The 26,984-nt window shown below is 40.1% G+C and overlaps 2 protein-coding genes across 4 annotated transcripts; one reads left to right on the top strand and one right to left on the bottom strand.

The window, feature by feature from the left end:
• Nucleotides 1-179: 179 nt before the first annotated feature.
• On the bottom strand, nucleotides 180-2,682 carry dnajb9a (DnaJ heat shock protein family (Hsp40) member B9a). Its single transcript, XM_063481012.1, has 3 exons — nucleotides 2,524-2,682; nucleotides 1,969-2,197; nucleotides 180-1,538 (listed from the first exon to the last, which is right to left on the bottom strand). The coding sequence occupies exons 1-3, from the start codon at nucleotides 2,566-2,568 to the stop codon at nucleotides 1,114-1,116; spliced, it is 699 nt and encodes a 232-aa protein (XP_063337082.1). The 5' UTR covers nucleotides 2,569-2,682; the 3' UTR covers nucleotides 180-1,113.
• A 489-nt stretch (nucleotides 2,683-3,171) lies between these two features.
• On the top strand, nucleotides 3,172-26,852 carry LOC134631227 (calcium-independent phospholipase A2-gamma-like). 3 transcript variants are annotated; one of them, XM_063479355.1, is made up of 10 exons: nucleotides 3,172-3,262; nucleotides 3,790-5,089; nucleotides 5,721-5,870; nucleotides 7,418-7,569; nucleotides 7,763-7,857; nucleotides 8,739-8,910; nucleotides 9,231-9,288; nucleotides 9,641-9,835; nucleotides 22,617-22,812; nucleotides 24,591-26,852. In XM_063479355.1, the coding sequence occupies exons 2-10, from the start codon at nucleotides 3,866-3,868 to the stop codon at nucleotides 24,866-24,868; spliced, it is 2,520 nt and encodes an 839-aa protein (XP_063335425.1). In that variant the 5' UTR covers nucleotides 3,172-3,262; nucleotides 3,790-3,865; the 3' UTR covers nucleotides 24,869-26,852. The 3 variants fall into 3 exon arrangements, with proteins under 3 accessions (XP_063335425.1, XP_063335426.1, XP_063335424.1); XM_063479356.1 differs by having other exon boundaries at nucleotides 3,215-3,363; nucleotides 8,763-8,910; XM_063479354.1 differs by having other exon boundaries at nucleotides 3,215-3,363.
• The last annotated feature ends 132 nt before the right edge of the window (nucleotides 26,853-26,984 follow it).

The raw sequence follows: 26,984 nt of genomic DNA, 5'->3' as shown, positions 1-26,984 counted from the left end.
CCAGACTGATGTAACATTGACAATGTATTTTTTAAACAATAAAGAAGCGTTTTAATTAATGACAACTCAAATAAAAAATGAGTATGTTAAGTTCAGCATACTAGCGTTTGCTGATACTATTGTGCTGACTTCTTTAAATATAAACTTTAGCTATTAATGATTAATGAATATTGGAGGCAATACATTGTTGTGGTATGTTGTGTAATACATGTCAGAAACATTGTGGGTCTCAGTGAATCAGAGAACCACTGCTAGGCCTGCAAAACCTTTGTGAAACATATTTTATTTGAATCAACATCATTTGTATCTGACAAATTATCTTGAGGCTTGAAACATTAACATACACGAAGCAATTTCCACTTAAATCCAAGTCCCAAACAATCCTCTCTTACTTGTATTTTCAGCTTTCCAGCTATCAACCAATTTCTTTCATGTTGAACTGGCTGTAATTTCATGATCATAGTGTTCATAAAAGGTCCAGCATTGTAGAGTACAAGAATATTTTATTATTTCAAGTAAAAACTCCAAAACACAAGTTAAACAAACCAACATGTAGAGGTTTACAGGTTTTTTGTTTCTGCTCATTTGACAGCTGCAAGCAAAACACTGCTGGCTGCCACTGTTTCTGCCAGTATATGTGATTGTGGAGTTACAATAACAAACCCTTTACAAAGAACCTGTACAAAATAGTGGTAGGTGAACTCATAACACATACATTTCTGTGCAATATTGAGCAACATATATTTTTTCTTAAATTTTATGTTGTTTATTTTTCCACAATTGTAACAAGATAATGTTTTTAAACTTCATTATCAAAAGAAGGTGCTTGGAAAAAATACTGACAAAACAGCTTACTTCACCACTAAGCAAAAAACTACAACAATCACTCACAAGTGAAAATATGCTGGAAATATGTTGGAAAAAGATAGCTTATTTAATTTTAAAACTAAGCTAAATTGCCTGTTTATTCAGTGCCTGTCATTCCTGAATGTCAGTGCTTAACACAAATGTTCACGCTTCACAGTATTTTAAACCAACTGGCTTTCTTCAACTTGAAAAATACAAATATGCTGTATGCTTTTAAGGCATTTTTTAAGTCATTTACATTGCACCCTATGATGCAGTGCAGTCTGTGTAAGTAGTTACCATATTCCCTCTGCGCTGCGTTACTGTCCTACAGTGCTGTTTCGACGTACCATGAAACCGGTTTTCAGTCTGTTTGTTGTGTCTGTCAAAAGTAAACATTCTCTCAATATCATCAAACATATCATTGATAATCCCGGCTCCAAAACCACCTTGAAAGTGTCTTTTATGTCTGCTGTGGGACCTGGAGTGTTCATCAAAGTGTCTTCGGTGTCGGGCGTGCCTGTTCTGGCTGTAGATGTCAAAGTCCTTAAATATGTCATCAAAACTGAAGGTGAAAGGTTGGTGGGCACCCTGTCTGTGTTTGCCTTGTGTCTCCCCATTGAAGTACCCATCAGTGTCCCCGAACTGATCATACTCTCTTCTTCTTGCCTCATCTGATAAAGTTTCATAAGCTGCACAGAAATACAGAAAGACAAAATTCAGTCAAAGTGAGGGAGTTTTATTATCTCAACATTAAAAAAGGTGTGGCTGATAAAGCCCCGGCTAAAGGCATGGCTAACCAAACTGTAATATAGGTAATTGGTGATCAATTAAAGGACAAACTTATCCACTGGATCAACATGTGCCACCAAGAAAACCCCAACATGCATCAGTGTTCCTTATCATTAATTATTAGTAGTAGTATTAGTAATATCAGATTCACACATTGTACTGTTCACATTTTATTTGTCACTCATAAATATAAATTTTAACAGTCTAAATATCAATTTTCCTGTTTGATAGTGAATTCAAACGCTACATTACAATAACAATCATATCCAAGACATGCCAGATAACTACTAATTTTCCCAAAAGACGCCAAAATAAACAAATCAGCTGTACCTTCAGCAATTTCCCTAAATCTCACTTCAGCGTCAGGGCTCTTGTTCTTATCTGGGTGATATTTCTTTGCAAGCTTGTGGAAAGCCTTCTTTATCTGGCGCTCTGTGGCCCCTTTAGGCACTCCCAGTATGTCATAGTAGCCCTTCTTGGCAAGTATCAGCTCTGTTATCATGAGGACGCACACTGCAAACGTTAGCACAGACTGTGCAGCTGCCATGGCTCCAGTGTCCTGTCATTCAAGAGAGAAAAGTACAGCACAATTAGTGCGTTTCAAGCCAGACAGCACGGTGTAACTGGTAGTGTCACATGTCCTAGCCTCTGAAAAACCACCGCCTTTTAAACGCAACATCTGTCTTAACCTACATTTGGAGAATGAAAACTTAGCCAATAAGAAAAGAACTAGTACAGGCTACTGCTGCTTGAATTAGGATTTTTTTTTTAAATTTTTACATTTTTAAACGGCGGCACCAACCTCTCTTAATACTAGCCTACCGTGGCTAACACATGCTAGCGGTCCCCATCACAGTCTACTCACGCTCAGGCTCAATCAATTACCTGTCTGGGTGTCGTCTGCCGCTTCCTTTCTACACAAGCGGTCATTAGCCGTTTAACCAACACCAAACATCATGGTATTAAGTTGTTATTAGTAGGTGTTATAGACGAGTAGTGTGAAATGAGACTGGTTCCATGTCTTCTTCGCTAGTTTTGCGGTATCTCTTTAGACCTGACGAATTCTATCTTATCTGCCCTCTGTCGGTCAATGCCGTAAATATTCCTTCTTAAAATGTCCATAATTAGTGTTGTGAGTCCCACAGGCACTGGCATTAGTTACTAAACTAATTAATTAGTTTAGTAACTAATGCCATTAGTTACTTAGCTATTTGAATACGCACACGTGGTTGTATTTAATTTTGATGCAAAAGTTTTTGCTGTTTATGTGATTGAACTATTTGGGTAGCATCTCTTTCATTGCACCTGCAGCGCTTCAATTTTTAACAGCAAATCCCGAGTTTCAAAAAACGTGTGGGGACAATTCCTTCATAGAAAATGCTGACTCCGCTTCCCCTGGACACATTCGGCATACACCGTAAAGCATATTAAGTGTACCCTATGCAGCCGTCAATGGTGGAGAGAATCTGCTCAACCAATCAACAGAAACTATTTAAAGGACCAAAGGACAACTGCCCAATCGCAGCGAAGATGGAGGATCATGTGACCATTGTTTTTCTTTCGACTGTTGATGTCACATCACTCTGGAAATTAGGCATCGGGTCGAGCGATCTATTACACTCCCGTAAGGTGTTATGCTTTTGTGTTATGGTTAATCAAGGATGGCCGTTTAATACAAGGATTAAGTGAATCTGGTCTCTCGTGAAACAGCAAAACAAAGGACTGGTATGCCTTGTTGTTTTGTGTGCGGCCTGTATAAAAGCTAGCGTTTAGCGGTACTCTGTTAGCTAGTTGCTGATGTTGACATAGTTAAAAGTGAACCTGTTGTCCTCTCACCTGTGACAGTTAATGAAATAGTGTGCTTGTTAAAAGTTGAGCGATACTCAAACACCAGATTAACAAGAACTCTTTTGGTATTTTTTTTCTGTTATGCAATTCTTAAAAATAATTTCTCTCGTTTTTATTTTTAAATCGATTCATTCCAAAGGGCTTTATTGACTTGCAAATTTAAGTCAACAATTTAATATAAACAGTGTGTGATACAATGACAGAATTGATATAGCATTACGCTCTGTGGTTATTAATTCTATACAGTGTTTCCCTATATTGGGTGTATGTAGTGGTGATGTAAACTTTTTTTTTCATTACCAGGTTAATGAATGGGGAAAGCACGGGTGTACTCTTGATATTTCTTCGAATGGGTTAAACCCTCGTGGACTGAAAGAATATGAATCACAGATGGGCTTCAAATACCTGGGTGAAAATAAGTAGAGCATTGCTTATATGGCAGTCCCATGCTCACAAACCAGCAGCATCATTGCCTTTGTGTGGTGCGTTTCACTGTAAGAGTCATGCACAGCAGCCTGTTTTCCATAAGGAATGCTATCTCAGCTGGAGGCACATTCACCACCTGAGGGCCAAGGGTCGCAAGGTGGGGTTCTTTAAAGGTAACCAAGTTAGACATCGGCTTGGCCTCCACACCAGCACCCTGTATTTGAACACTTCAGCTTCAAAGTGGTCTGCTGGCCTGAGCCGACATATGTCTCGTGTCAGGAACACGCTGGACACAGTTTCCAAAGCTGTGAGTGGGACACATACAGAGCTTATGTCAAAGATCTCCAGACTCAAACCTAATGCTTTAAAGGCTGATAAAAATGCTGAAGCCAGTGTTGAGACAAGGCCCAAACCTGATGAGAATACAGTCACATCCACTTACGATCCTTCTAATACTGCTCTCTCTCCAGCATCAACTGCTCAGAAACCTGTTGTTCAGAGATCTTCTGCCAATCCGTCCCTTTCCACTTCTGCCACATGTGATACAAGTTCCATTACCTCCACTCATACTCAGACTTCTACCCAAGAGACTGTCACTGCTACAGTCCCAACTGTAACTGAACCGAGGGAGAAAAAACTGAGACGTATTGCTCCTGGTGTCAAAGCTACTCGTTCCAGGAGGCAAGAGGAGCTCCAGCCTTCGCTGAATGATTTGGAGAGCAAGAGCACAATGCCCAAACAATCCACAGACCTCTTCCATCCGAGCACCTTTTCAGTGAACCTGGGTGAGACTTACACCTATGTAGCAAATCATGTCAACTCATACTTTGGCAGCAGCATAAACACTCAGGACAAGAAAGAAGAGCATCTTGAAAGCTCTTCCACTTCCTCTCAGGATCAACAAACCTCAGACCTCATGCCGGTGTCTGATAAGAAAGACCCTGCTCCCCCAAAGAGGGGTTTAGGACAGTACCTGTCTTATTCAGCTCCAACTGTGCAGGCATTTGTTGGGAACTACATAGCACCTCTTGTTCCTAAGTTCAGAACAGGAGAGTCCACGAGCGCTGTACTGGAGGAAAAGAAATCAGAGGACGTGTCAGTGAAACAGGCTGAGGTTAGTAACGAGCAGAAGGCTGCGGAGGAGAAAGCCAAGAAACTTCTGCACCAAAGGGAAAAGGTAGGGCTTACAGCACAGCAGTATTTCTTTCATAAATTTTTCCTTTTGTAGTAAGCCATATATTTTTAATAACTTGTTCCTTGAGAATCCTACGGGTATGCTATAGGACTTTCTGCTTTCATTCTACTCAATATAAACTTTTTTTCAATAGTCCCAGATTTTGTCTATGTGGGTTACGCTTTTTGTCTGTGTTTGAGTGAAACATTATATGCATATTAAAATGATCCAGTATAGTATAGTGTAATACAACAGAGTGTCCACAATTCAAACTCTGACCAGCGCCCTTGTTATTCTATATGTCTGCTGGAAGGATGTCGACTTGCTGTTCTGGGAGTTCTGGGAAGCTATATTCAAAAATAACCCCCTTGAGAAGTTACAGGGCCACAGAGAGAGGGCGCTTTATAGGCTTACGGGGGCCTTTATGTTGTGGAGATATAAGCAAGTCTGACATCTAGTTTGTGGCAATGCTGGATTGACTTAAATGTGCATAACATACATGGTCTTAAATATTATTATAACATATTAAATAATATATCAATCACATACATAATATTCGCCGCAACCATCATATCTGCCTAGTGAGGAATTAATGTACTGTATTTTTTTTTTTTTTTTTGCTTTTATGTCACAGATTATTGCAAGGGTGAGTGTGGACAATCGAACCCGGGCACTGGTTCAGGCTCTCCACAGGGCATCAGATGTAAAGGTCTATATCAACAGGGTGGAGGACTTAAGTTACCACCTCTTGGAGTTTCCAGAGACTCGTGGCGTTGCAGTGAAGGTGAGATATTTAGCAGTATGTGGCGAGGTGTGGTCTGTGGCTCAGCTGCAGGGGAGGGGTGGTGCAGTGGGTTTATGGGGCAGTGCCAGGGGAGACTGACCAACACAGCTGGAGATCATGCCTCCCCTATTTGGGCGGCACGCCAGGATCCGAGAGGATGAGGGAACTGAAAGCAGACAGTTGCGGGTGAGCAATCGTCGCAGCAAGTGTGCGAACCAGCCAGCAACAACAGCCTGAAAAGGCAAAACTGTAAATAAAGAGCTGAAAACACAGAAACACTGTGTGGGTGTGTGCGGCGTGCTTGGCAACAAACAACAGCCAATTGCATTACACCGTAAAGATGGTTTTTCTTTTTCATTTTCCAGCAGATTAACATCCACAAGTGTGTGATGTTTTGTTTTGTTTTTTTATAGAGCTGACATTGTTGTCAAAACTGTTTTCAGCAGCATGATTCTTTTTATTTGCATGTTAATTTCCATGTTATGTATGTACGGTTTGTATATGCTGTATGGTCAGTTGCTGAACTTCTGCAGCATTAGCATGAGAATCATATACGTTATGCTTTCCGATTGTATTTGAAAATTTTCCGATGCTTGCAAAATGTCAGTCTGTGAGCTGCGCTCAGCAGGTTACACACAGCTCTAAATGCAGACTGCGCACTGTTACATAGATTTATGTCACATCAGTGATACCACAGATACTAATCTAGAGTATTTTAAACCAAAGGTTGTTTTTCTCTGTAAATCCAGTTTTTGGTTTCACATATTGTTGAGAGCCTCACTTTGCAAATGGCTACGGAAATAAATGTAATGATATTTGAGTCTTCATGCACTCATGCTGTGAGGGAGGGGAAAAAAGAATCTCTTCAGACATCATTTATTTTGGTCACATTGCTCAGTCTGTTTGCAGTACCTTTAGCTGTCATGTTTTATTTATGATCAAGGTTTTACAGATGTGCAGTGGTCACACCAGTATCGACCCCCATCCATTTTTAACCATGACAACGAAGGTCAGCATTAATTTCTCATTGCAAATTGATTGCACTGTGTATTCTTCGCTAAATTCAGTCTGAATAAATGACCGGTGAACCAGCGAAACTGGTTTCAGCCTTTTTCATGGAAACAGTGGGGATGACCTCTGATTCAGTAAGCGTCCATAGTTTGTGCCCTGGTTTATGTAACTATGTGCTGACTGATATCAGGCAGCAGAATTAGATGGGATGCGGGGTGAAAAATACAAGGAAAGAGTAAATCTAACAAGAAGTAATCATGATGCATTATCAAAACAAGGAGAATATAATGCATGATCAAAAAGAAGACTGTTTATTCATGCATGCCTGAACTTTGCTTGTTTTGATATTTGTTCACCCGTTATGAATTGAAGTTTTGGTTTTGAGAGCGCAGCTACGTCTCGTAACAGAGAGACGGTTCTCGTTAAATTCTATCCTACCTCTACATTCCCAGTTTCTAGTCCACACCACTTCATGGTGAATTGACAGCATTTTCTGTTTCCGGTGCTGACTGTCATGCTATGTTTGTATTTGTCAGGAGAACGTTATCCCTTGCCTCCTCCGTCTGGAACAGGCTAACGATCCGGGTCTGAGAGCAGCCGTTAGAGAAGCACTCGCTCTGGTTGGCTATCATAAACCTGTCAAAGGCAGAGGAATAAGGATCTTGTCCATAGATGGAGGAGGTTTAAGGTACACGCTCGGCTCCACTCCCCTGCCCCCACACTCGTCTTTACTTTAAGATATGAGTTGATGATATCAAGTTTATAGTGTCAAAGGTTGTACACTTCTTCTATTAGTCTTTAAATCTTGTGCTCTTGATGAAGAGTTGGTTACTAACGTCTCATGCATGTATCCCTGTATTTGTCTGGCTTTCTACTTTCAGGGGAATTGTTGCCCTTCAGACGTTACAGAAGCTAGAAGCCCTGACTGGGAAACCCACTTACAAACTGTTTGATTATATCTGTGGTGTCAGCACAGGTACGCTGTCCTCCTGCCCTACTTCTGTATAGTCAGAGGCATGTATATGGATTATCTGAACAAAGTGCAACACTTAGCAGAGTACAGGCAGCACTGACCTATTTGTTGCTCTGCTCTGAATTTTGACCTCAATTTCACCAGCAGCCCCTTTCCTCTCAGTCTGGGTGAGAACTAATATTGTACAATTGCACAATTAATTTTGCTTTCATTACAGTTGATTTTAAATTCATAAAATGAATTCATAAAATTTACAAGTATTTTACTGTCAAGAACATTAGGTGCTTCCTTGATGTTAAATCACCACAAGGGGGAGCTGTGGACCAACCTCAAACTGATTAAAAATAGATTAAAAGCCTGCTGTTTATTTGCAAAGCACATTGGGCTTTAATCACTGTTAGAAGTTTCTGTTTGTCCAGCATTCTCTCAGTTATGTTTTAATCTCCACCAGCTGGTTATACTCCATTTTCAGATTTAGTGAGAGTTGTCAAATGTGACAACACGCCTCCTAAATCAAATGGTGTTCTCACACATTTAGAAACCTATTGGGGCCACATCCGGCACTTTTGCCCACATTGTGCCATTGTGACTCGCTAATCCTGTTGGGGATACTTGATCAGTCTTCTAACCATGTTATTCCTATTCACATCCTGTAAACTGATCTCCAAAGCATCTGGTTATAACAGATGATCCTTCAGTAAGTTTCCTTCCAGTAAACCTGGTTCATTACTGTATGAACATCATCTTTGAGGACGAGAACAAGCTGTGCCTCGATGCTTTCTCAAAGGATTGTCTGAACCTCCTCTACCTCCTGTTTACAGCAGTTCAATTAACAGTACATCTCAGTCACTCTCATTTGAATGTTTCTGGTTGTTGTAACTCAGGTGCTGTGCTCGGGTTCATGCTAGGCATGTTCCAGATCCCTCTGAAAGAGTGTGATGATCTGTACCGAAAGCTGGGCTCAGATATTTTCAAGCAGAATGTGTTTGTCGGCACCATGAAGATGGGCTGGAACCACGCTTTCTATGACAGTGAAGCGTGGGAGAACATTCTCAAGTGAGTTTTGCTGTTATAGTTCATGATCAGTGTCTAGATGAGTGCCTTGTCTTTCTCCTTTATTGCGGTGCCATGCAACAACAATGGATCTTCGACAGCCATGGGAGCAATTAAAATACAGAAATGCCTAAAAAAAAAAAAAAAACCCACAAAAACAGCTGCTTGTTGAAAAAGTCTGAAAGCTATATTACAGAATAAAGATTGCTGTATGATTAATCATAGTCAGCATTCCTTTGAAGGGAACTCATTTACCATTAGTCATTATGCTACTCTAAACCCTCTAAACTAGAAAATAACATCACCTTTGTGAACCTCCACAGAGAGAAAATGGGCTCTCACCTCATGGTGGAGACTTCAAGAAACCCTGACTGCCCCAAGGTGAGCTTTATGAGATGGTCTGACTCATTATCGCCCCAGTGTGTTTTTTGCCTCACCTTGTTTACTTGTATATTACTCAGAAACCTTCTTTCTCCAGTTCCCTCACATTTCTTTTCTGCTTGACAGATAAAAATAGGCTCTAAAGCCATAAGAAAGTGGGCCTAAAGAAGTATATATGCTTTTCAGATGTCAGCATGTCTCCTCTGAGGCTCAGAGCTCAGTGATGACATAAAATTGATCTGTCAGAATGTCGACCTAGATATTATGCCTGCGTTTCTCGTCTGCTTTTGTTCAACTACAGCCTAACACTGAAAAAGAAAGTCACCCTGTATGTTGATGCCCTCACCCACAGGTGGCAGCTGTGAGCACCATTGTGAATCGGGGCACTCCTCTGAAGGCATATGTTTTTAGGAACTACAACCTGCTGCCTGGGATGCGCTCACACTACCTTGGGGGCTGCCAGCATCAGCTTTGGCAGGCCATCCGCGCCACATCAGCAGCCCCCGGGTATTTCCAGGAGTTCCCTTTGGGGAATGATCTCCACCAGGTCAGTCCCATTCACAGCTGTTACACTATTCCTGCGGAGTGTATGGAACGCTGTGTGAAGATGAGCTGTTTCACAGTTTAGATTTAGATTTTTAAAATTGATTTTCCTTCTTTTTTTTCAGCTTTTCATTCTTAATTTAGTTCTTTTTCACTTCATTTCAGAGACAGCTTGTTTCAGTTTACCTCTCATTGTTCAAAAATAGTTTTTACTAGTTTCAGTGTTCAGTTTCCTTTTATGGGTAACTTTTGACTGAGGCAGATTTAAAACGTTCACCAAACATATTACTGTGATGTGGAGAAGTGAGAAATCCTCCTGATACTGGCTGTACTGACAAATTTCGCCAAACTGACATTTTTATTTATGTCAGTTTTTAATTTAGCTGGTTTTATATGAATGCGAGAATGAGGCAACATAGGATTTTATAATTTATACCTTTGCTGTATCTACTTGGAGGCTGAGGGCCGCTGGTGGCCGCCAGTATTTTTGTTTTTATTTGAGTTAATTGAAATGTTCTTTCATGTTTAGCTTAGTTTTAGTAGACGAATAGCCTCAGATTTGGCATATAAACTGTACTGTTGGTTCAACATGAATACAGTTTGTATAATTTGACCAATAGTTCAGGGTTTATAGTCATTTTAGGGAAAACAGATTTTTCCAGTAAAGTTTTTCTAGTCCACATCCTATAATTACTTCTGTTCAGCAACATTTTGACAGTCAGAGTGTTACACGTACTTCATGCACTTAGCCAGAAGTCATTGTTGTCACAGAATTTGTACAGCGTGCCCTATTGAAAGACCTTTGCTGGCCAGCTGAGAATTGCGCTGATATTTGGTGTTCATGCAAAGTCTTTTTTTTTCAACTGCAGTCCGCTGCTGCAGTATTAAAGCTTTTAGTCTTGGTCTTCTAGATTAACATGCCCCGCACAGTCAGTGTCAGTGCTGGAGAGTTTCGAAGGATTTTGAGAATTCTAATGAGAAAAATTCTCTGCAGAGCAAGTGAGAGGGAGGAACTCTATTTCCTTTCTGTTAGTATTTATTTCCAGTCAGCTACATTTTGACAGAAGAATGAGGGGTAGAGTCATCGTGAGACGCACTTAAATCCATCTCCACTAAACAGGTACGCATTAGCCATCAGCAACATAACAAACCGCCAGTCCATTTTGCCATTTTGCTGATCAATAAATCAGCAAAATTATTAAGCCTCTGTAATGGAAAACAGAGGTTGCTCTGTTAAGCAAATGGAATGGCAGAAGGCACAGACGATATAAGAAACCTTATGAGGAAAGTCACACCAGAAACTGGGTAAATGTCTTGTTTTATTTTATTTAGAGTAGTCATGCTACTTATTTTAAAAAGGCAAAAACACAGGTGGGATAAAGTGGGGAATAATGTTCCACTACAGTCTAAGTATTCAGTTGACGTAGCCTGTGTTTGATTTGCCACATACAAGTGTGGGAATCTCCTTAAATTTACATTAAAAACACAGATGAACAGACTCTGATGAACTTAGTGTAGATCCATCACACGTGAATGAGAGTGTATTTACATCAAAGGCAATATCCCACACGGGCGAGCTCCGGCACTCCTAATTGGAAGCTGTGTTAGGTGTGCAGGTGAATGAAGTGCAGGGGGAGAGAATGAAAGAGACTGGATGATGAAAACCCACCTGTAGTGGGAGATTTCCCCAGCATGCCGTCTAGCAGGTCTCCTTCTGATGCATAAATTATCCCAATCCAGAGCTTCCCTCATCACACAAAACTGTGTGACTGCTACATCTGCTTCATTGGAAAGAAAATACAGACAATCTAATTATGGAACTGCTTTTGCAAAATCACTTAGTTGGCGGCCAGCAGGAGGCCTCGTACTTTGAGATGATGAGACGCCATCAGTAGTTTAATATATTTAACACATCTGACATGAAATCAGTTACAGCTGTTTTATTTTTATTTCAAGTCTGTCAAGAGAAAATTCCAACTGAAGAACTGAGTAAAATTAGAAAGAGCTCTTGGTAACATGAGCTAGGGTTAATTTTAACCTAATAAATCTCTGAAGAATATTCAAAGGCCTTGACTGAGAATTCATGTGCATACGGAGTGTTTGCACAGCTCTTGCAGTTTTGGGAGTGTTTTTACTTGTATTTACTATCCTGAAGATGACTTACATTTGTATGTAACACCAGGATATGTCTGGCTACCAAACGTGTATATTTTAAAGCACATTTTATTTGTGGTTCCTGAGACACTGAGTTCATGCTGTTTAAGCTGAGATTTACCTCACCCGAATTCCGTGTTTTGATTTTTCATTTCAAATTTTAAGATCTATTGAGATGTAAGAGGATAAAATAACTTGCCCAAATCAGTCAATTTAATTTAATCCTAGTGTATCAAAGGCTTCATGGTATCTTTTTGGTAAATTTGGATTATGTTGATTTTGATATAGACATCATATGAAGTTAGACTCACAGATAAGGACAAAATTATTAGCAAGGGATTTTAACATTGCATTTCCTACCATACTAGTTTCTATAGAAAAAATAAATGATATCTGTTTGCACACAGTATCAGAAAAAAACTCAATTACCAGGGTCAATATTATTAGCCCCCTGAAAAACAGGAGATGGATATATGAAGTTACAGTCACAGTGTTTCCAAATGTCAACTAGAGTGTGAAGTATCATGAAGAAATTCAAAAGAGAGCCACACAGTATAGAACAAGCCCAGCAGAGGTAGGAAGTGAAAGATTTCAAAAACTCTGTCAAGAAACATAGTGATAGATTTGTCTAAAGACCCCAGAACAACTGCCAACACACTAGTGAAAGACTTGACCAAGACAGGTGTTGTAGTCTCGAAGATGACAGCCACTGGAATCCTGAATGGGCTGCAAAAACAAAACTCTACTTCTGAGAGACACCTTTAAGTCAAACTGAAGTATGCCAAGAACAACCTGGAGAAAGATTTTGTATACTGGAAGTGAGTCCTTTGGTCAGATAAGATGAAAGTGGTTATATCTGGAGAAGGAAAGGAGAGGGGTACAATCGAAACAACGGCGTCCCCACAGTAGTGGGAGTATTATGCTGTGGAGATGTTTCAGGGCATCTGGAACCAGGAATCTGCTCAATGAATGAATCAAGAAGAAAGCAGGATGTGTGAAGATTTTGAAAGGGAAATCTCCAGCAGTCAGCAGCAAAATGTGGTCCAGTTCATCGCTTTGTCTCTTAACACAATGACACAAAATATGTGCCGCTACTGGTGAAGATCTACCTCCAGAAACGAAAGAGAACATTTCTGACTGGCCTGCACAAAGCCCTGACTTGAATGTTAATGAAAATCTGTGGGGTGAACTGAAAACCTGAGGTTCATGCCAGAAGATCAACAAATCTGGAGTAGCTTGAGAGGTTCGCCAAAGAAGAATGGGCTGGGTCACTCAGGTGAAACTTGTTGAAAACTAGTACATAACTTCAGGCTATTATCCAGCAAGAAGGGTACAGAATTAACTATTAGCATCTGGGAGGCTAAGAATTTGACCCTGGAATTTTGGATTTTTGTCAAATCAAAAAATTTTGTGTGTGCAAAATAAAAATAATAGAAGCATCCAAAATAAAACCAGGATGTTTGGAAAAGTTCTCAAAGCGCTTAACAGCAGTCTGTCCAGGGTGTACCCCGCCTTTTGCCTTATGGGAGCTGGGATGGGCTCCAATCCTGAGAAGGATAAGCAGAAGAGGATCAGCAGATGTTTAACAGCACTTTAGAAATACTTTTTAAAAAATGACTTTTTTATAGAGGGGCTAGTAATTCTATCCTCATCTATTTGTCAGTTTTCTTTGCTGAAGCAAAGACTACTTTGCTCAAGCTAATGGAAACCTGAGTGATGATAGTTCAGATGTAATTTTAATGAGTTTCTAATTATGATTACACAGTAAAATCCAAGAGCAGGACTTGTAACAAGCTCCTGTTCATATACGGTTTCTCTAATTTCCATGTGAATGTTTGGCCATCTTCAAAATGCCACCCAGTCTGATGACTTATTTGGTGCCTGCTTGAGACCAGTTGTGAACATAACATGCTGTGTGTATGATGTCAGGATTCCCTAGAGAGAGAGTCATCTCGCTCTTTTCCACCGACGCCCACAGACTTTCCCACTTAATTCAAGCCCTCAGACAATCAACCTTTTGTGACAGCGAACGCAAGAGTTGTAACGGCATGTGCTAAACGAAGGTTGGACTTCTCAAGCAGCTTTCGAAGACAGATGAGTGTTTGTTGATGATTCTGTGAGTCTGCAGGCTGGAATGGAAACCTGATGGAGAAGCACCTAGATTCTATAGATTCTTTCTACTAACACTGGGAAAATTGTAACTTGGAGCGAGACCTTGAAGCAGAGCCATGGCATTATCAAAGCCTCACACTCACTACCATAGCCGTGGAGAGCATCCTTTAGTGAGGGGGGAACAAGGGAAAAAGAGGTGGGGTGGGGGATAGATGAGATGAAGGGAGAGAGGAGGCGCATGTTCCACATTAAAGCTCGCTCAGTTATCTTGACTCTAAAGAACACAGAAGTAAAAGACTTCAGACATTTCACAGTGGATGCCAGGGCATGACAGGAATGGTGAGGAGGACCCATTTTTTGTTTTTTTTGGCCTAGTTGCCATGGTGTCTCCTAAGGCGATGGGAAGGAATGGGAGCTTGTTTTGTGCCCACCCCTGCCAGCATTTGATGGGAGACATTGGACTAGTGGACCACCACCCCCAGTGCGACCCCTTGGAGCCCCAACGTGGCACCATGCTCAGCCGAAAGGCTTCACTCAGCCACAAATGAATAGGTCACATCAGCCCTCCCATACGTATTTGTCACTAATGAACGAGGGAGTAGACATAAATTAGTACAGGAAGGCATTAAATGTGGCATCTGTGACTATGAATGACGTGAAAAAGGCAGAGGGGCTGCCATAATTAAATGGCATTCTAAGGTGCGACTGAAGAGATCCTAACATTTTAATTCATTTTTTTTCTTTTCTTTTTTCCCCTCTTAAAGGCCTCTGGAGATGGAATTATTGGTCATAAATTATATATTTGTATATGGCACTAACTCATATGAAGCAGAGAGGAGATGTTGTAGATTCAGGGTGTGAATCAGAGCTTTTAAACTCTTACTCATCCCTGCTTGCTCTTCCCATGTTAAGCCCTGGGAACTTGGCCTGCAGACTGTTAGAGGATGGAGCTCACATTTTAGCCATGCTGCAGACAGCTTCCTCTTCTGAGACTGACTCAGGATCTTTGTCCTTTGAGGATAAGTCCCATCTCCCATTTTTAACAGGGGTGGCTTGAGTGGCTCCAAGAATGTACCTAAGTAGAGCTGCCTTATGAAAACACATAAAAGATGCAAATAAAGAAGTTTTTGTCTTTAGTTTTTATTTATTTTTTGATATAGCTTTTATTCATGCAGGTAATCCCATTGAGAATCAATGTCTTGTTTACAAAAGAGACCTGTTTCAGACAGCGTAATAAAATTACAACAATAAAAAAGCTAAAATGCATCTCGGCTACTGTGATAAAATACAATATGAGAATAAAGCTTTAAACTAAATGAATCAGTTCATTATTGTAATAGCAAAAAGGGTGTGAATAGGTTTCAGCATAACACAGACTGATGCGAGCCACACAGTTCACTTGATTAAAGTATGGCAACTCATAAAACAGACACTAAATAATGACAATGAGCGCAGCAGTGTGACGCACAATGAGAGCTGCTTAATTCTGATTTGATAGGCAGGCATATGTGAAAACTTTTCGTAGCCAAATAAGAAAGTAAATCTGACATTTTTGATTGGCGATATTATTTTCTACTGTCTCATGTCTCATTGAGGCTCAATGGGACATAATAAGGTGATATTTCATTGTTAATTTTATTAAATTCTGCAAACAGCATATTTGTTCCTTCACTTCTCACACGCACTGACTTCAGAGCAGCGCTCACTCATTCACTTACTGCACTGCAGTTCTCTGTTAATCAGACCTGCCAGTGGTGTTGGATAAATTCAAAAGTGCTATAATTATAATTAAATGGAATTAAATGCAATATTATACAATGTTATGACTAATTTGGCTATTTTTTTTTTTTTTTGTTCTGAATAGAGTCGTAGCAGTCATCATTAATAGAAGGGCAGCAGATAAATAGTAAAATTAGTAAAATAGTCAAGCATAATAGAGTTGTAGGAGTGATAATTCTGCAAAAAATGACTCGAGTGAGAGTGAAACCTATGCTTCATTAAAACTCCTCTAACAAGTGCATTTTACTTGAAAGTTACTCAAGTGCACATAGCTCAGAAAATGTAACTTGTTAGCACCCACCTCTGATTGTCACATCACCTCTGTTTGCTCAAATGGCCGCTTTCTTTTTTTTTTTTTTTTTTCTTTTCTTCTGTAGAACACACTTTTTCTCACATGCACAAACACTTGATTGAGCTGGCACACTTGCTTGAGGATTATGCTGGTCCACTTATTATGTTGACTGACTGCTGTGTGGAAGCTTCAGCAAATCTTCCTCGTCTCTGACCTCCCTCGCCTTTTCACAATTGCGCATCACATTCAGATGACTTCTTTATTGCACACCCTGGAAAGAATTCACGGCTTTAAACCTCGCGTTGCAATATATTGTCACGGAGGTGTGTCTTCCATCATCCTCTTAGCAAAACAGCAGGGGAATTTAGTCTAAATTGTCCAGGGGATGAGTTTTGAAATCATGCTTTTTAATATGAATCTGTCAAATATGTGCATAACGCCTAGAGTGACTTTAGGCTGAGTAAATATGGAGGAGGGCTTCTGAAGGCATTTATATCACTTCATGAGTTGTCACAGTTTAATCTCAGTGGCTGCGGTCGACAGGGATGATTCATTGTTTCAATATTGGGTGTTCATGTGTGGCCATGTATTCACAGAACGTGTGGGAAAAGGTAACTGTCCGCAGTATATCTCAATTGTTTTGGCTGCCTGGGGGCAAAGCTGGCACCCTTACAGATGAGTCCTTCTTCTGTTTATAGCCTGGGAAGATGATTTGAACCTCACGGTGACCTGAGGGGCCCATAAAGCTATAAGGTCAAGTGAAGAGCTAGTCCATGGAATTACTTAATATGGCATGAAGCCCTTTGACTTGACCTGGCCACCATTTAGGACTGGTGCTCACACCGTTTCAGTTCCATCCTTGCAGATCACAATGATGCTTTTTATGTGTATTGGAAACCATTTGGGGAATTCATTTTGGTCAATGAGCAGATTTATTTCTCTGATTGCACAGGCAGTGACGGGGATGGCTTCTTTTTGTGTGCAAATGGTATGAGTTGATTTGGAAGATTCATAGTTGTTTTGTTGTTTTTCTGGCAGCCTAATTATCTGCTTATCAAGTGAACGACCATCTCTGGAAAACATTCTGGTATTGTGACAGACGTAATCGGATGTCCACGACTTATGTAATTCTTCCCTAATTAATCATTTGTGAGAAGGGAGCCTCATTGGCAGGGCGTCATAACAAATTACTACAGAGCTTAGTGCTCCTCAGTCCATCCCTGTCAGAGGAGCAAAAGAAGAAAGTGTAATGACTAAAGCTTCTCCCTGGAGCTGAGATTTGAATGCTACACCAGGCTCTATTTCAAAAGGTTCACCTCATTTAGATTTAAGCTGACGCTCCCTCCTTTTCTGTGTTGTGGTCGTTCATAATGAACCCTTGCACAAATGAGTATTGAAGGTTTACCCACGGGTTAGAGAGGGAGAGGGATGCTGAGGCGCATAGGCTGGATGAATAGGATGAAGTTTGCTGTCCCAGCTAATGGGAGCTGACATACATTGGGGCGTGAAATGACTTTTAGTGATCTCACGATAGCACCTCTTTGCTATTCAAATCAGCTCTTCCCCCTCTAATGCAGCTTAAACTGACACAATGAAGATAAGCTCCCAAAAGTTAATGACAGTGGAGACATTTTTTTAAGCAGCAGTGTAAATAAATCATGCAAATCTCAATATTATTCATTTAACTGAGAGAAATTTTTATTCCAGAATATACTGTAAGAACAACATCTTTTTAAAGCCATTCGGTTTTTTGAAAAAATGTCCCCTTGGGTGTGGGAGCCCCAATTAGGTGAAAACTTGGTATATTTGCATACAGACTCATAGAAGTGATGAGCACATTTGTGAATTAGCCATTAGACCCTGAAGGGCAAAGGCGAGGCTAAACGAGCTTTGATCCTCAGAGTAGTAACTAACGGATAACACCGGAAGAAAGACTCAAACACTGTCACAGGAAATCATTAAGCCTCTATGAAAGCCAGAATTCAGAGTTGGCATTCCTCTTTATCTGATAGAAAATTTAACCTCAAAGGGGGTTAAATGTCGGTCAGATGATTGCTACTGACAGGGGTGTACTCTCTGAGGACATTAGTCTGTAGACACATGGCATTCCTGTTTACAGTGAGATTGAGTCATTTCGAGTATAAGCAGCATTACAGCTCTAAATCCTCGTAAATGGAAGTGACCTTTGCCTCGCGTCATGCTGCGTGTTTGACAGACAGCTTGAGTGGGGCCATTTTGCATGCAACCTTATTTGCAGTTTGTCCCAAGTGGATCATAGTTTCAGCTTAATTCATCATCCAGATGTGCTCTGGCCTCAAGAATCTTTGTGTGAAAATGTAGTACTTGCCGATGTAAAAAGGTAAAGCCAGAGTATTGGTATTTGTATTGGCCAATGAATGAAAATGGAAAAAGTTAAAGAAAAAAGACTCTTCACCCTTCAACCATGTTATAAGTGTTGATGTTGCATAGTTTGTCCACCAGAGGGTTCTCTGCGACTTTACTGTTGGTTTGGAAAGCCGCAAACACAACAGTCATCTAATCTGAGCAGACTCGGGCAGAGCGTGAACAAGTGAATAAATAAGTACGTGTAACAGTTGTTAGGGAAATTTGTGAAAAAAAAAAAAGTTGTCCAGTAGATTGGAGTATTGAATTTTTAAATTGCCAGATCTCGTTATTAGTATAAAAAGTCCTCTATCGGTTGGACTTTGATAAAAACAGTGTGTAGAGTATCTTAGTCTATTAGGAGTTGCTGCTGTCCTGCAATAGCATGCAACAAATCAAGTAATGCTACTTTTTTCTTTTAGCAACACTTTTTAAAAAAATTTTGTGTAAAATTATTGTCAAAGCAACTATTGTTTGTGTCTGCCATTGCCTTACAGTACTGTCGTATTCAAATAATCCAACAACCAAACCTTGTGATGATTGGCTGCAGAAGTTATGCAGTCTCAACTTGCAAACTCACCTGGCCTAGCATTCCAGGAAGCATAAGTACAGTAAGCTTTGCAAGGCTAAAATCAAACTCTAGCTGACTCGCTCATCTTCTGGCTCTAGCTTTTGCCATTCAATTTATTGACTTCCTGCCCTTGACTGTAGGACAAGAGGTCAAAATAGTAGAGCATATAAAAGGGCAACATGATCTCTGGGCAAATCTGCTCCTCTGGTGTTGGACAGATGGACTATATGTATGAGGTCTTGAGAAAATTACATTAGAATGCAACCAAGCAGTAGCTAGTAAGCATGCCAACTTCATTAGATTTTTCTGCAACACACTACATTATAGTCTTTAATATAGTCCTGTCTGTTTCTTCTTAACATTCTTTTCACAGTTTCACTTATTTTTAAATGGTTAAAAAGTTGTTTTTGCAGTAATAATGTTAAATAGTGCTCCTGTTGGAAAGTCGGGGTACTACCAGCCTGTTTTGACAGCTGCGTAAAAAAGATGACTATACAAATGACATTTAAAAAAAAAAAAAAAAAAAAAAAAAAGAGAGAATACAGTGGTGCAATAGGTCTTTCTATCAAAAAATATATTTTTCATAATTGCCTTGACCATTTTTACCCCCTCTGGGCTCCTCCAGCAGGTGCACTGAGATGTAGACAAGCTAAAGCATTAAGTCCCTCACTTAGACAACCATTGCACAGTCTGCTTTTAAAGTTATATGCCCTGGCACTGTGTGCAAGCGCGACCACTGCGCCTCTGAAACTTGCCCCCAGCTATTAAGCACAAAGAAGCCATAACTGGACCCGGACTGTTGCCATCATTGCCGCAGAGTTCAGAAAATGGAGCCTCTCACACTGGGGTGAGTGATAAGAAAACTGCTTAGTTGTTTTGTTACCAGCTGGGTTTGACTGGTGCCCAGTGCAGCAAGTTCCCCTAAGTCTCTATTACGGGCACATCCAATCCAGGCATTTTCCTCTTTTTTCTTTTTCTTTTTTTTATGTGATTCATTTCTCGGTCTGCCAGACAACCTACTGGTGCATAATGATGTGCTTTGGACAAACGGCCACCTCAGCAGTTCTTCTATGCTCTGTCACAGAGTGAAGCCTTCTTTGTATGACTTCCATCTCAGCCAGTTAAATGGTGCTCTCTGAGGCTCTGGCTCTAATTATTATCCCAGCAACTAACTTTTAGATCATCGTAGTAATGATTGATTATACATTATCATAACAGATTATTAGACACACGTGTCTTTGTAGTTTTTCATGTTAGTTAAATTTTAACCACTGCAGTAGTTTAATGCTTGGCAGTGTCTTTCTATCTTTATGTCTGTCACTCTGTGCATAAATAGCAGAGAAGAATTTTAGTGATATATAAATCCATTCATATCTCATGAAATTAGTCAGTTTTCTCTTGATCTGCTTATTGGTGTGGTATTAGACCCCTGCATTGTTTATGAGAAAATGCCTGAAAAAGTGAACTATACAAAAAGGTAGGATAAAATGTTAGCAGCATTGTATATAGCTTCCTCCTGCAATAGGTTTAACACACTAGTGTCAAATAAAGATGTTTTATTGAATCATGTAGGTACTCTAAATAAATTCCTTCCCCAGATTGATTTACCAGAGTCAGTACTTCACGCCTACTCGTGGTGTTGCTTCAATGAAGATAAAGTGAACTGAAGTCTGGTGAAACTGAAGAAACCCACTGAGGAGAACGGCAATAATTAAGCAAAGAGACAAGTTGAATAATGGAAATAAAACACAGAAAAATTGAGACCATAATAGGGTGAATAAATACATAATTTGTGGGGTTTTTTTCAGTTACACTATAGGAAATTTTTTTTTCTTGATTTTTCTTGATATCAATGCCATCATTAATAATTGGTGTGCAATATATAAACTACTGTAATAATCATAATTATATCAATACTGTGATAGTAATGAAATGTAATGTGAGTTCAGCAAAGTGTTAGTTTCCCCATCTGTGAGTATGCACGGTTCTGCTTGATCCGTGTGGACGAACAAAGGCCTGAAGATTTTTTGGGAATCTGTGCACTCATCCACGGGACAGTAGAACACAGTAGAAACTACTGTCTTTGTGTCCTCCAGGCAGTGTGCAGTACTTGAAATTAGTATAATAGGAATGACTGCTCATGTCTGCAGCTGTCTTTATCCACCACCTTACTCTGTGATTTGACCTTCCAATGAAGATTTTTTTTCACTTTTTATTTTACAACAATAAAACCAGAAGTTATTTATCTAGTTGATTCGTTATTACAACACAAGCTATAGCCTGTAACTCATGATATCTGTGGTCAATGAATGCCTTTATGATTAATACAAAGGCAGCTGGCTCTTTGTCCAAACTGAACAGATCAATCATAACCTTTGTTTCTACTCAGATATCATTAAAATGTTTTGGGGGGTTTTGTGTGCCTTTCTTTATTTATTTTTTCATGGAAAATGTATCTTTTAAATTGTATTTATTTGCATTTCTCATTATAGTATGAACTGATGGCACACAGACTTGCTTGATCTGTGTCAGCACAGCTTTTATCAGTGCAAGCTGCTGACAGTGCAGTTGACACAGAGAACTCTGTGTCTAAGTAAATCATAGCTGAGCTGCAAGTGTGTCAGTAAACCCTTAAACTTGTTTTACTGTTATCTAATGCCAAATCAATTCTCTTTAGCACTCCAGGTTTTCGTAGAGAACTTGTACATTAAGTTTTTCAGTTGTAACGGGAGCTTTTCCTCCAGTCCAGCTACAATAGCCAGAGCTTTGCAATTTTATGTTGGATTGATGGAAAGTTTTCCATATCGCACTCTCAAATTTATACACACGAGGTGTTTTTCCCCCATTGCTCTGTGTGTGTGTACATATGCCACACGCTATCAGAAATGCACACATTATTGTATGCACTGAGCATGTGCTCTCGATCAAACATGTGTGTACACACGGCCATGTAAACAAGCACCATTCGCTCTACTGTGTCCCTAGACATTTGGGGCCCTGCGGCTCCCAACCCCCCCCCACCAAGCTCGGCTTCCTTAATGAGAACGGGCCCTTGTGTGTTTGATCCTGGTGCCAGCCCTGCGGCCCCTCAGCCTCATGCCTATTCAACAATTCTGCAGCCTCTCCAGTTACTCCCCCCACTGCCTTGGGTACAATATGGATCCAAAGCGAAAGCACTCATGGGCAGTTGTTCGATATCAAAGCAAGTCTGACTGAAACTGTGAGGGAAGGGGAAATGCGGGGACTCTTTGTTTAATAGACTTACAAGCAGCACTAAAGCTGCACATTGATTTATTTATTTTTTCTTTTTCCTCTTCACTTTATCAGATGTTCTTCTGAAATTTTGTCTATTGACTGTTAAAATCCATGAAAGGTTTCAAACCCCAATTATTTGGTTTCACTGACTTTGGTCTTGGCATGAAACACCAAACCTAGCCTGTAAACAGGTTGCCTAACAGCACTTTGGGGTTTTTTGTTGTTGTTGTTTTTTCACAGGATGGAGGTCTACTGATTAACAACCCCACAGCACTTGCTATACATGAGTGCCAGTGCTTGTGGCCTGACACGCCTCTGGAGTGTGTGGTCTCGCTCGGTACGGGTCGCTTTGAATCTACTGGCAAAAGCAACGCTGCATATACAAGCCTCAAAACAAAACTCACCAACGTCATCAGCAGTGCTACAGACACTGAAGGTAAGGATGCACCGCAAAATGATGGAGACCTATTGTGGTCGCCAGTGTTTCAAAGCTTTGACAGCCGCTAAATGTACAACTAAATCCTAAAGCACACCTGTGTCAACCAAGGAGTGATGAAAACTTGAAACTTGCCGTGACAGGATTAAGTCATAGTGTAAAGATGGCTGCAGTACAAAAAACTGTGAACTGAACTGCCTTTGTTTGCAGTGTTGTTTCAGGTGTGTTTATAGTATTTCCTCTACACAAGAAGATTAAATAAATGCACATTAGCAGTGATCATTCCCTGTTTCTGTTTCTTTTGTAAGGGGGAGATTTAGGATTTTTGATGGTATCGTTTTAGAAAACACTGCACTGCAAGTCGACTTTGTTCTAGATAAATCCCACTGTGGCCCTTTGTAGCGGCAACCTCTTTGTCTCCTTATCACCTCTAGACATGGGCACTTCTGCTGTGCCTAAATTTGGCTTGTTCCCCTCCCTGTTGCTGCTGTGGTGCAGTGTGTGTGTGTGTGTGTGTGTGTGTGTGTGTGTGTGTGTGTGTGTGTGTGTGACCTAGATGCTTCTCTGCACTTGTTCGTCCTGTATTTTGGGATTAATCCCTTTCCTAGCTCTCTTGCGGGCTTTTGTTATTTAGAAACAGCAGATTAGAAAGAGTGTTTATCACAGATTTCCTCTTTTTCAAAAGCTTTAGTGCTCGCAAGCCTCCTAGTTTGTCTTTGGTGTATCAAGCTTAGCTGTGTTTGTTGTTGCGGACAGATAAAGCAGATCTAATAGGGTTTCAGTGACAAAGATGGAGAATATTACTTTTTATATATCTTCAGACGTGTTTTGGAAAAATGACCTTGGGCCACTCGTTCTTGAAACAGCTGTTCCTTTTATAAAGACCTTGTACATCCAATATACGTGCAACCTGTTTGCTTAAACACAGGACACTGTGTTTAAGCAAACAGGTTCCATGTTTCAGTTTGTTTGGTGAATACATGGATGTCTTACAAGACACAGAAATGATCTGCAGCAATTCTGGAGTCTTTGTGTTATTGTTTTGTGTTTGGATTTCCATATTTGGTAGGTAAAAGGTAAACGGGACTTTCACTAGGAAGGTGATGATATCACTATCTAACAAATAATCCTTTCTGCAGAGGGAAAATAGTAGAACACTTTTTAGCAGTTGGCATCCAGCTCACTGCACAAGACCAAACTGTTTATGATTGACAGTATAAAATTTTGAATAACGAGTGATTTATTAAAGTAATGAAAACAAGGTTCATGTCTGATTTAACCACATGCATTATCTCTTGTGAGTAAGCTGTTCTTGTCTCTGTGTATAACTTTTCAGCACACAATAATCTAACACTGATTTGCTCTATAAAAACTCTCCAGATCACCTCCAGATAAGTTACTCCTTGTAGAGTTTTGCAGAGCCTTGGAGACGGTTGGTTTTAATACTGTGGGAACTCAGACAGAAACCTTTTTGGGTGCTTCAGGCCTGTTTTGTTACCCGCTGCCTGTTTGTTTGCATTTGTAGGATGTTGATTTTAAACTGCTCATGCAAGGCAGATGAAAACAGCCGTGATAGACAGGCTAGACATTTTCACTTGGTGTTACCTCACACTCTAGCCCTGAGCGCTTACTCAGTGACACTTGTAATCCTATAACAGCGCTGATAGATAAGGTTTGACTTTGCTAGCCCCTCGTAAGGCAGTATGAAGTGAATTGTGTTTTAACTTTTTTTATTCCCTCTTTTATGACCTTACTCTTACTTCTCCTTCCCCCTCCAGAGGTTCACGCCATGCTCGACGCCTTTCTTCCTCCAAACACTTACTTTCGCTTCAACCCCTACATGAGCGAGGATTTCTCCTTAGACGAGAACCGCCAAGAGAAGCTCAACGCGCTGCAGGCTGAGGGCTTGCGTTACCTTGAGAGGAATGAGGACAAGCTGAAGAAGGCAGCTCGTATCCTGACCCGAGAGAAAAGCTCCATCCAGAAGATGACTGACTGGGCCAGGCTCAGGGTTGATATGTATAATGGTCTGTCCTTTTACTCGTCCAAGTTTTAGATTCCACTCGAGCCATGTTTTTCTGGTCCACACGAACATGGAAACTTACCGAGGTCCAAGTGTCATATTTATTGCCCTGTAGCTCTGAAGAACATTATGTATGTGCACAAGCAGGTAATGTATACAACATGCCAAATGCCGCCTCCTCACTCTCACTTGACACTGTGATGTGATTTTAGTTTAAATGTGCCAACATCTGTGGCAATGAAGATTTATCCGATGTATAACACTTGACTTAGCATAGCATTTAAAGAAGATCTTTTAAATGGCTTGTCGATTTAGAAGCTCCCTGAGTAGAGATTCTACAACAGCTGATGGCAGTAGTTTAACATTTAAGTGACTTCTTTGCCAAAATGAATGCTGATTTTGTGTTGCAGATGCTCAGTTATCTCCAGCAGACAATTGGCTTAGGTTAAAGACTGAACTAAAGACTGAAATTTGTCTGGATTCTTCAGAAGGTAATAAAATCCAGAATCTGCCTGAAAAAAAACTATCTGTTCTCAATTTAAGACTTAAAGCTAACGTTAGCTAACTAGCTGCTGGGACTTGATAAATATTGGTAAAAGTGGTGTCGATGTTTTAACTTAACATTCTGATAACTTTATCTCCTTTAATGTTCCTTTCAAACATAGAACACAATGACTTTATTTCGCAGATAAGCTAGTAATGGTGGCATTAACAATGATCTTCCCACCATGTGGATATTTACTGATCATTTACTTTTGTTTAAAATACTGAAAACCAGTGCATCCTCACAAACCAGTATTTATATTCTCACATAAAAAGAACAAAATATATATATATATAGATGGACTTCATGTGTTGTTGAGTAAATGTATAACCTGTGAAACTGCATTGTTAAGAAAAAAGTCTAAAATTAATAACTAAAATTTGCACAACAAATACAGCTACTGCTAAACTGTGTAATTGTATTTTGATAAGAGTAACACTGATACACAAGGGGCCCACATGAAATGTTACAGAGCTATAAAGTATGTCAGTACAATTTACATATGATGATAAAAAAATAAAGATGTCTATGGGTCTTAGATATATGCAGATGGGGAACAAATTGGAGAGGGGAAAAACACCTTAGTGTGTTAGTAAGGTGTTAGGCTACCACAGCAGCTTCAGTGGGCTTTGGGATTAATTGTACATGTCACTCAGTTGGTATTTTGTTGATGAAGTGCTGTTTAACACTTTGATCCAAAATGTCCTCTGGCTGTTAAGGAGTATTTTTCTACAGTTTTTCATTCTTATCATAGATAACTTGCATCCGCACAGCCGTCTTCATCATCTCAAAGTGTCTGCAGTATGTTTAACCTGCAAAAAAACCAACACAGCCTAACAGAGAGGCCCTAGGGGTCAAGGGTTTTTTATGTTGTTGGTTTTTTTTGTCACGTGTATGTAAATTGTGATAAGGATCCAGCTAGAGCCTCACTGTCATAAAGCGTGAATTTTTATGTGTTATTTAAACCGCAGAGTATTTTTAGTTCAGTTGTTTCAAGCGCTTTTATCATTGTGCGCTTTTATTGTTCGGTTTTCTGAAATCCCCGCAGGCTACTCACATTTTCTGCTCTGTCTTTAGTGTGCCCTCTTTCCCTTTGATGCCTGTTCTCAAAAGCCGCTTTTACCCTTTCCACCTTGAAGTGCTGTGTTTTAGTCCCGACTCTACTGCACTGTACCGTTTGTTGAAATCACACAGGGTTTATCTGATGGGCTGGATTAAAACAGATGGCTGCTTATTGATTGGCTGGGATGTAAAATGATTTTCATACGCTGCTACTTTTGCTGCACATAAATGCATTGCAGGCGTCCATTTCGGCGCCTAACCTGGTCACGTACCATATTACTGATACGACATTGTGTCGGTTACTCCCAGAGGGCCTGCAGCCAACACAGATATCACCCAGATTAATATAATTCCACTCACCTCTTGTTGGTCCTGTGTTTAAATATTGTTTGAGAGTGTAATTAAAACCCACTACTGAACTGCGCTGCATTCTGCCTCCTAATTGTATGAAGATTAGATTATTGTGATCGGAGGAAAGCCGCAGCTTCTCTTTACTTCATCCCAGGAAGTGAGGAGGTGGAGGGAAGAGATATCAAGTACTCA

Source organism: Pelmatolapia mariae, linkage group LG7 (genome assembly GCF_036321145.2).
Source record: "Pelmatolapia mariae isolate MD_Pm_ZW linkage group LG7, Pm_UMD_F_2, whole genome shotgun sequence".
Classification (NCBI taxonomy): Eukaryota; Metazoa; Chordata; class Actinopteri; order Cichliformes; family Cichlidae; genus Pelmatolapia; species Pelmatolapia mariae.
Note: the sequence above shows the minus strand (reverse complement) of the source record. Positions and strands in the feature narration are given on the sequence as shown.

Excerpts from the sequence above, each read along its gene's own strand:
- dnajb9a (XM_063481012.1), bottom strand. The coding sequence starts at position 2,568 with ATGACCGCTTGTGTAGAAAGGAAGCGGCAGACGACACCCAGACAG. Across the intron at positions 2,198-2,523 it reads GGCAGACGACACCCAGACAG|GACACTGGAGCCATGGCAGC; the intron begins GTAATTGATTGA and ends CTTGAATGACAG. Across the intron at positions 1,539-1,968 it reads ATTTAGGGAAATTGCTGAAG|CTTATGAAACTTTATCAGAT; the intron begins GTACAGCTGATT and ends ATTTCTGTGCAG.
- LOC134631227 (XM_063479355.1), top strand. The coding sequence starts at position 3,866 with ATGAATCACAGATGGGCTTCAAATACCTGGGTGAAAATAAGTAGAGCA. Across the intron at positions 7,858-8,738 it reads TATCTGTGGTGTCAGCACAG|GTGCTGTGCTCGGGTTCATG; the intron begins GTACGCTGTCCT and ends GTTGTAACTCAG. Across the intron at positions 8,911-9,230 it reads GCGTGGGAGAACATTCTCAA|AGAGAAAATGGGCTCTCACC; the intron begins GTGAGTTTTGCT and ends GAACCTCCACAG.